General features: G+C 45.7%; 1 protein-coding gene across 1 annotated transcript in view; it reads left to right on the forward strand.

The window, feature by feature from the left end:
* The window catches only part of ADGRG4 (adhesion G protein-coupled receptor G4), a 98,554-nt gene extending 88,989 nt beyond the window's left edge, over nt 1-9,565 (forward strand). Inside the window, exons 20-23 of the mRNA XM_036919182.2 lie at nt 422-702; nt 5,889-5,990; nt 6,922-7,089; nt 9,139-9,565. Coding sequence (XP_036775077.2) covers nt 422-702; nt 5,889-5,990; nt 6,922-7,089; nt 9,139-9,323 — 736 coding nt within the window. The 3' untranslated portion in view covers nt 9,324-9,565. The remainder of the gene's footprint in view (nt 1-421; nt 703-5,888; nt 5,991-6,921; nt 7,090-9,138) is intronic.
* The last annotated feature ends 717 nt before the right edge of the window (nt 9,566-10,282 follow it).

The following is a 10,282-nucleotide window of genomic DNA, read 5'->3' on the forward strand; positions in this document are numbered from 1 at the left end:
AGGCAGAATTCATCCTGCAAATAAAAGCTCAGGTGTAAGGTGCAGGAGGTGGGGTGGGGAGTGGTGAAGAGCCGCTTTCAGGGGGTAATGCATAATTTGTTTTTCTGCTGTTGCGAAGTAGCTTCCTAGGGAATTGACTGAGAGGTTTCTACATATGTAGGGCAGAAATACCCTCTAGGATTTCTGACTTGAGGCTGGAAAGAACCCTGGACCAGGGCTCAGGAGATTGGGGTTCTCATCCGCTCTCTGACCCCCGTGAGTGTGAGTAGCCTCCGTTAAGATGGCTCATCTTTATGTCCAGATATCCTCAGATGTTGTCAGGTGAAATGAAACAGACTAGGTGATCTTCGGAGTCTCACTGAAAAATATAAGCTTATGTTTCTCTCCATCACAATGGTCTCCTCTTCTTTGTCTCTTACAGTTGTTGGATTAAAGACGATTCTATCTTTTACATCTCAGTTGTGGCTTACTTTTGCCTCATATTTCTCATGAATGTCTCCATGTTCTGCACTGTTCTTGCTCAACTGAATTCCATGAAATCCCAGAGCCAGAAGACTCGGCGGAAGATGATCCTGCATGACCTCAAAGGCACAACAAGCCTGACGTTCTTACTTGGCCTCACCTGGGGCTTTGCCTTTTTTGCCTGGGGACCCATGAGGATACTTTTCTTGTATCTTTTTGCCATTTTTAACACTTTGCAAGGTAACTGCTGCTTCTTTGTACTTTCCCTGGCTAGCTGGACCTCCACCAAAACTCTTGCTGCTTTGGAAAATTGTCACCTTTTGGGGATTCAAAGGGAGAAAAGATACTCCAAGAGGCCTCTGCTGTCAACCAGGTGACAGGCAGCCATTGAAAACATTAGCTAGACATTAGGGCTTCATTAAACGAGAGCATTCTTTCTTACCCAGGGACGTACAGTGAAGTCCAGATAGCTCAGTCAACTCCAGCCAGTTGGCAATGTTCACATCAAACCCCGCCCGGTTGGAAGTGCTTCTTACGGTATTCATTGCATCAGCACATTGTGCTCGCAAGTGTACAGATTCACATGCCCGTGGACGTTTTGAAGTGCACAGGCCAGCTGAGCATAGCAATTACTGGACAGCAGAAACATTCAACTTTTGACCCCATATCCTAATATTGTAGGAAGGAGTGAGGCTAGGAAATTGTAGTCATAGAGGAATGAAGATGAGCAAAGAGCAGTGCCCCAAGGCAAAAGGACAAAGTTCTAGTCTTGGTTTTGCTACAAATTGACCTTGAAAAAACCACCACAACTGGTTGAATTAGGTGGTCCTAAGCTAATGTCTCTATAGCTCTCCAATCTCCTTCCTGTTTTCTGGTAAAAGATATAAATGAGAACAAAGTGATTAAATGATTGACCAAAGGTGACATGAGACATAAAAGCCAGGGGTCTAGCTTAATATACCTCAGATAAATTGTTGATGTTCATTTTAGCTTGATTTTGCCCATTAAAAATTCTTGGGGGAAGAGGCATGCCAAATGATTTCCTGGGAGTCCCCGGCTCCACGCCATGCTCTTAACCTCAGCTTCGGCCCCACCTATTTGGTCTGTGGGGCAGGCTGTGAATGGATCTGGGCAGTCCACTGAGTTAGGGTCTCCCTCATTGCTCTTAACTATTTATTCAATAAACCCTTTCATTAGAGTGCAGTGTACTGGTGCTCCCATAGGATGCTCCCACAAGAAAGGAGTTCTGTAGTCAAAAAGTTTGGGAAATATAGCAAACTACACTCCCCCATTCTTGAAAGAGTGTAATATCCTTTAGCGTGCTAAAAACTCTAGGAAATTCTGATGGGGGGAGAAAAGCCTTTAAAAATGTGTTGTAACTCAACTTTTCAAAAAACCTTAGAACATTTTGTTGTGGTTATTAATCCCTGAGGAACCTTGGGAAAAATGAATTGGTATGTAGGCATTTGCAAGGTGCTGCAGAGAGATGGGGGAGCAATCTAGAAGGCATGGTTTTTTCCCTCATATTTTATGATTCAAGAAACTACCCCGTACCGACTGAAACTTTCTGCCCCACCAGATCCTGCCAACCTTATATAGCCATAGTCTGATTGGAATGTAAAAAGACATAAAATGTGTTCCTCTTCCACATGCCATCTTTATTCCTCTTGGTAGTAGTGGAGGGAGGTGTTAGGAGCTCTCCACACCACTCTCGCTTGGTTCTCTTTGAGGCTGTCAGCACTTGGTTGTATCCTAGATTGCTGACTGAGGCCCTGGTGATGGTTCGGCACTTGGCTTTTTGACAGAACTACCTGGCGTCTGCCAAGACACCCTGGTCTCAGTAACATGATGCTTTAAGGACTAATCAGCCTTGGCGTAGAATGTGTACAGACGTGGATTGGGAAACAGGTGCCCATGCAGATTTCTTCCTCCGCAGTAACTCCAGGCCTCTCTTGAGGAGAAATGCCCTCACCCTGTGGGAAGAGGGGTTAAAGGGAAAGCTGACAAAAGAACCAGAAAGCAGAGCGGTTTAGAGCTTAAAAGCAAGGGAGAGGTGTTTTCGAAACAGCAAGTGCTCCATTCCTATGGTGGAAGAGGAGAGTAGTATCTAAGCAGGAAGCCTATGTGGGTAGAAGCAGAATCCAACCGGGGATCCCCAGAGGACTAAAACGAAAGCCCCGAAGATCCAGCATCAACAGAGCCCAGCTGTCCCTGTCAGTCAGGTATCCTTTATGTCAATCACGCACCAAGTGACCCTAGTTCCTAGTTCTGCCTCCAAGATAGAATGTGGCATTTTGCATAGAGGGTGTTTTCAGATCCTTGAGTTTCAGGCTCAGGTCACACACACACACACACACACACACACACACACACACCCCAAATACTCAAATATAGAATGCAATGAAACAAGTGAACAAATTAGCTGTTGAAAAGACTGACGGCAAATTTGCAGTTCTGGCAGAAGGGGGGTTGCCCTGCGGTCAGGTGTGAAAAAATTAGGCTTGTGCTGAGCCATTTCCAAAGGAGGGATGCACAGATACAAATGCAGGTGGCAAAAACCTGACGTCTTGCCTCCTGCCTATGTTCTAGTGAGTAAGCAGGTCAATCTGTTACGGGAAAGGAAAAGGAAGGCTGTCGGGAAGAGAGGGAGAGCCGGCAGGCAGCTCGTTGGAATTCACATAATAACCTTTAAGTCTGAGAACTGACTGAACTCCACGCAGGCAATCAGAGCAGTGATGGGTGCCTGGAGTCTCTGCTGCGCGTGGCTCATGCTGAGGCTGGAGGGGTCTTACCTGCTCTGAGACTAGGATCTGCTCCCATCAGGCTGCTGCACCACCTTCCAGGTGGCCGCTGCTCCCAAAAGGAGTGAACTCCACTGGATTCATCACCACAGTTGTCTGGTTACAAAGGGAGATAAAGCCCTTGGGGGAACTAGTGAGACGTGCTGATCCATTTAGCCTCCAGATTGCTGCCTTGCACTGGGAATCAGAGTCTCAGGGCTGGGGCCAGGGAACCAAGATCTTCCCAATCCAACTTCCCATCGTGTGACAGGAAGTCACATGCCTCTATCCGAAACTTTCCAGAGACAGGTCATCATTCCATACGGCAGAGCATTTACCTTCTTTTTTTTTTATTATTGAAATATATGCCATATAACATTGTGGAAATTTAAGGTGTACACCATGTTGATTTGATACATTTATATACTGTAATATGATTGCCACTATAGCTTCTAATCAGCTCTGAATCTTATCTGGGTTATCCTTTCCTGAGGGTAATATAGTGCAGTGGTTAAGACCCTGGGCTGCAGCCAGACTGCCTGTGTTCACCCTGACATTGCCAGCCCAATATTAGCTCTGTGACTGGGTCAAGTTTACTAGGCTTCTTGGGCTCTGAGGTCTTTTCATCTATAAAATGAGACTAATAGTGCAATGCTTAGGATATAGTCATTGCTTAGTAAATACTAGCTGAGATTTGTTATTACGTGGTTGTTCTGTAGCTTCCTCTCATTGCTCCTAGCTCAGACCTGGCCACCACACAGAGCAAGCCTAATTTATCCTTTCCACAAGAGCCCTTTTAGATGTGGGACCATAGCTGTCATCTCTCCCCACCATATACTCCCCACTCTGCATTTACTCTTATCCAATACAGCACCCCAGCTTTTCTGTTCTTTCCTCAAGTTCACCTCCACCCCTATTCCTGTTCACTCTGTTCTTGAATACTGCCAGTTGTCATCATCTTCTTAAAACAAAGCCCCCCAAACTGAGTATGATGCTAGTAGGAGGAAGGGTCAAACTGGGGCAGAATGACAGGAGACTCATCCACTTCAAACAAGACTCTTTACTTCCACATATGCCCTAGCTGAAAAGAGCTTTGGGGGACATTTACTATTGACTCGTGCTCAGCTTTCAATGAGATAAGACCGCTTTTATCCATTATTAATCCTTCACCTTCAGGACCATCGGCCAAAGAGGAGGTGAGCTGAACCCTGTATGGAGAGCAAAGGTTTACCAACTGCACTTAGGCCAAAAGAAATATGTTGAGGCCAAAGTAGGTATTACTCAGGTTGTAGAGGGGGTGTGAGAGCTTATGTATCAAGTGCCATGGAGTTCAAGTCAACAAACATCCGTTGAGTTACCGCACACAGTACTGGAGGCAAAGGCGGAAGTGATTGAAAGATGGAAAGGGATAATACGTCAGCCCCCAAAGACTCCCCAGCTGCGTGGACAGATGGGCAACACATGGAGAATAATATGGCCACACATAGCAAATATTAAAAGAAACAAAGTGTTGTGGGAGTTCACAAGTGGGAAAGATGAGTTTCAATTTGAGGTATCTGGAAAGGGTTTGTCGATGAAAAGACTTTTAGCACGGACCATAAATAGAAGTCAGGCTGTTGACAGGAGTCCTTTCTGTCAATTCCACCCCAAACTTTAGGTAATCCAGTGGGCCTTCCAGGGCATTTGCAGTCAGGATCATCTGGAACCCTGGTTTTATCTCCCAAGGAGATATTATAGAGGGTGAGGATGGGAAAATGGCCAGTCCTGCCGGCAGATACCTTCAGCACCTTTATCCCACTTGCAGGACAAAATCAGGGCTGGCAGTGGAAAATGAGGACACCAAATTTTTGGTTCCCACAGAGTGTAATTGTGCCAAAGATCATGTGTATTAGTTATTTATTGCTGTGCAACAAATGATTCCCAAATTTTCACAGCCGAAAACAACACACATTTGTTATCTTACATAGTTTCTGAGGGTCAGGAATTCAGGAGCAGCTTAGCTGGGTGGTTCTGGCTCAGGGACTCTTATGAAATTGCAGTCACACTGTCAGCCAGGGCTGCAGGCATCTAAAAACTTGCCTGGGTCTGCCAAATTCACTTCCAGGAAGGCTCACACACATGGCTGTGGATCGGCAGCCTCAGTTCCTCACCATGGAGGCTTGTCCAGAGGGCTGTCAGGGTGTCCTCAAGACATAACCCTTCGCTTCCTTTGCAATGAGTGACCTGAGATAGTGTGAGAAGCCACAATGTCTTCTGTAACCTAGTCTCGGAAGCAACATGCCATCACTTCTGCCATATTCTATTGGTACAGTGTGGGAGGATAGTACACGAGAACGTGGATGCAGGATGGGGGAATCATTGAGGGCCATCTCGGTGGCTGGCTACCGTTACAGGCCTGATCTCTCAAGCTCTAGGATGGATAGCAGCCTGGTAGGAAAACTGTGGTTGACATGCAGTCTTGATACAGAACTTCTTGCCATCATTGCCTTTGGGAAGGGAGGCCAGGAAGATGAGCTGAGAAAGCCGGTAATGGCCCTGGGGTTCCTTAGAAGGAGTATCTATGGTGACAAGAGTAGACCTGAGTCTGGGCATTGGTGACAGTGAGTGAAAGAAACTGAAAAAGACTGACTTCCTCTCCTGGCGTAGGCTTCCTCATTTTTGTGTTCCACTGCGTGATGAAGGAGACTGTGCGGGAGCAGTGGCAGCACCACCTCTACTGTGCGTGGTTGCGACTGGATAACTCTTCCGGTAAGATGCCAGTTTGAGTAAGGTTTTGAATTTTACAGGTTTTACAAAGCTGATCAGATTAACTTGTCTCCTGACTTGAGCCTATACAACATCAGCATCAAAATGGAGGCTGTTTCCATGCCATGAAAATGATTCGTACTTTTATGTCGATGAATGAAGTCAGGTGAAGAAGGATGCGACTTGGGCCATATTGCGACTTAGCAGTTTCTCTTTGGGCCCAGATTCCTTGGATTGCTTTTCCTCCATGTCACCTCCATTTTGATTCTATTAAAATAAATGGATTGGATGCCTACTGTGTTCCAGACACTATGGCCCATAGTGGAGTGAGTTGAGAGGATGCAGGAAGCAGTGAGTGATGGTAGAGTGGGGAGAACTTGTCAGCATCCCTGTGATGCCTCCCTGATGGGCAGCCCGGATGGACTGGTGGCCCTTCTTGTGCAGTGGGAGACATCATGGACTCTGATGGTGCCTCTGAGAATCTCCAGTTCAGGCAAACTGATTTTTCTATATAGCAAAAGGTTCTTCCATCCAATTCAGACAGCTTCTCTCAGTCTCAATGCAAAACCCAGTCTGTTTCCTTAGGGAAGGTAGGGCTTGAACTCGAAGATTCTGTAAGTAGCACAGAGATGTCCCTCCTTTACACTGGGCATGTCAGTAACCCCCTGGTCCCTGTGCTGGGCTGTAGGGAAAGCAGGCATCCTTGGCAAGGGACTTAGCTCTGTCTGAACCACACATTGCAGTACAAACTTACTTCTCACACTTCCACAGAAAGGCTGACTCCTTAAGGTACCTAGAACAAACGTTCTGTGCATCGAGCTTTGAATTTTTAACAGGACTATTGAGATGCCATTTATATATCATAAAGGTCACCCATTTTAAGTGGAGAATTTGATGAGTTTCATGTGCTTAACTTTTTTTGGTGTCATTTCAGATGGGAGCAGCAGGTGTGGGCTAAATGTCAGGTGTAAACGGGACAGACTGAAGAAAACCTTCAAGCACAAATTGTTGACACCATCCCTCAAGTCAACTGCAACTAGTTCCACTTGCAAGTCTTTAGGCTCCACACAAGGCACGCCTTCAGAAATAAGCTTCCCACATGGTGAGAGAAAAGGCTGCGCTGTCTACACTTAAATTCCAGAGATATTGAATTAATGGGAGGCCATTGGAAATAAGTGGCCTTGGGAAATAACTTCCTCCTCAAAACTAAATGCACATTTGCATGTATAAACCTGGGCTCATTCTTGGCTGAGAAAGTGTGTATAGAAGCGTCTAGTGAATTTAGCATGTGCAAATCTGGTGGGTTGTTAGATTAATGGAGGAGAGAAAAGAATGAAGGTCAAAAAAATCATGGGTAATTAAAGGCAATTGTCATAGACTGTTAAAACCAGAGGAACCTTAGACACTGTCTAGTACAGTATGCTCATTTTACAGATGAGGTAACTTAAGCAGGACAAGAAAAGTGCCTTATGGACAGTCGCTCAGACCACTAGCAGAAGAACTCAAGACAGGTCTCAGGTCTCCTGGCTCTTGGGCTAGTGCTCATCACACCCCTCCAAGCAGAGTTGCTTAACAGCACAACACTTTTAGATCTCACTTTCTTCCAGAGCTGCCAAATTTCTAGGCACCCAGACAGATGCAGAGGTGGGGATGGGTGTTGGGGGGGAACGGGTTGGCCTAAAGGCCTGAACGAACAAGAAAGTCAAGGAGGGCAAGAACGTAGGCACTCAAGCTGATGTCGTGATGGCTCTGTTCTCTGTGCTTCCAGATGGATGATGGTGCAGTGGCCTTTGGCTGCCTTTTCTAAAGACCAAAGTAGACTCCAGTTGACATACACAGAACACCTCTGTGGCCGGGCTGTAGCCGTTCTCCCGCCTTGTCGGCGCTGGCTGTAGAACCGCCTTAGCCACTTGTAGTTTTCATTATGTTGGCTCCTTACAACAGTTCTATTTCCAAGAGTTGCACCCCATCTGGAATCAGCATGGTGGGTAAAACAACCACGACAAAAAAACTGCCCACCAAACTTGGAGTCAGAAGGCTTTGGCTCAAGTCCCAGCTCTGTCACTAACTCGGTGACCTTGGGCACATCACTTCCCGACTCAGAGCTATATTCGCTCTATGGCCAACACAAGAGGCTAGGACGGATCATCTCCAGAGTGCCTACCCACTTCCGGATGGTGTGAGGCAATGCTGTTTTCCAGTTTAGGCTGTTTGACGGGTGTTTGGAGTCTCTGTCTTCATTTCTGTATGGGACAGTTGCCGCATATGAAAACAATCTTTCCTTTGCCACAGCATCCATCAAGCTCTGGCCAGCTAACTTGAGGATATGCCCTGGTGCTCACATGGAGGCACTGGGGAGCCATGGCATATGGGGGCAGGGGTTGTGGAAGCTCCTTAGTAGCTAAGAGTTAGGGCTGATTGGAGATACCATTTCGCAAAAGGGTTAGTTAGCATTGACTCCACTGCTGTCCCTGGAGGATATTGTTTTCATTAGCACATATGGCTCAAATGAACATATTTTTCTTCAGGCGAGCAGTAGTAAATACCACGTTCAGGATTTTAATGTTGTACCAAGCAGTAGATCAGGAGAGCCAAGTGGCCTGGAGTTGTGACAGTAACTCAGCCAGTCAGGCAGGTAGTCTAGCCTCTTGGACCACAGGCTCTAAAGGTGCGATCTAAATGCTGTCATCAGACTTGTAGCAGCCGGAAGCTCCATTTCCATGAGCGCAGAGAACAAAATTGCACCCTCTGAACCACTGTACCCTCTCAGGCTTGAGAAACAGCTAAACCTTCAGAGGAAGAATATCACATTCATAGGGAGTCTAGATATGTGCATGTTATCATTTTATGTGGTCTCCTCCTGAAGGCCTGCAAGGTTTGCCCATGAATGTCCTCCCCTAGGTTAAGGTTACCATGCATAGCATAACCTGTTATTCCAAACACATGCACTTGTAATTGCCTAAACAGTGCCATCACGATGCATTAGTTCACCCCAGATTTGTATTAAACTATCCAGGGAAAGCACCACAACTTCGACTTCCTTTTTAATTCCTGCATTCATTCCTTCATTCGATAAAAATGCCTAACACTTCTACTGTGTGCAAAGCCCCCAGTGCTATGGCTGAAACTATTCTTTTTTCCCTTAATGCAGATGACTTTGATGAAGATCCCTACAGTTTCTCTACCTTGAGTTGTGAAGTTGTGCCTAATTCTGTGAAAGGAATATTACCTGTGGAAATGAAAATGAATTCCATTCACAAAGATTTCTTCAATAATTCCCAGCAGAGATTCTCGCCTGCCCCCACCGCCAGATTAGGGAAAATGCTGAATTTGTGACTCCATCTGCTTCAACTTCATATTCTACTTATTATTTTGGAAGAGGCAGAATTAGATAGCATTTAGTGAATGTTAAAGTCAGACTTATTCTCCTATTCATTTTATAGTTGTTTCTTTTTCTAGATAAGATCTGAGTCTATAGTTATATTACAGGAGAAATGTCTACAGCATTGAGGATTTTATTTCAGAAACTCCAAGCATCACCATCTTCAAAGAAAAAAAATCAAGATCAGGATGTTTACTGCACTGGGAGCCAAACAATTTCCAGGTGGCCAAAGTTTCAGGGGACCCAGCTGGCTTGACACCCACGGGGGAAGTAGATAGGAACAGTCACAAGGTCGTACCTTTTGGGAAAAATACTATCCTGTTGGCCTGTCATGACAAACACCTGAAATCCCCATTACTCAAGTCACTCTTTTGATTGAAGCCTCTTGTTAAAATGTAAAGATGTTTTGTGAAAAGGGTGGCTCATCAATCCACAGATACCATGAATTACTTAGTAGGGATGAATTTCGCTGCCAAGACAGCCCTTGAGGGAACAGCAAGCAGGATCCTGAGGGAGGTAACAGAGAAGAAGCTGTTGGAAGCTGGTGGTTCTCCCTAGGGAGGAAAGGACAAGTCAGGGTGAGCAGGACAGCAGGGATGCAGGCAAGAAGACCCCAAGACAATGGAGTAAACATCGAAGATGGATTTTGCCTGCTTTTCACTCTGTGACTAAGCGCAGTGGACAGTGGATGGACTTTTCTCATCCCAAATACTACCAGTGAGGCTTGCCAGCCAGGCAGGCTGCCCACATTTGGCCTTTGGTAGAAGTGAGTAATGAAATGAACATTCTGGAAGGATACACAAGCAACTGGTATCAATGGTTGCCTTCGGCAAGGAGAACTGGGTATCTGAGAGCAAGGGACAAAGGGAGGTTTACTTTTCACCCTATACCTCTTTATATCTTTCAAATATTG

This window comes from Manis pentadactyla, chromosome X (genome assembly GCF_030020395.1).
Source record: "Manis pentadactyla isolate mManPen7 chromosome X, mManPen7.hap1, whole genome shotgun sequence".
Lineage (NCBI taxonomy): Eukaryota > Metazoa > Chordata > Mammalia > Pholidota > Manidae > Manis > Manis pentadactyla.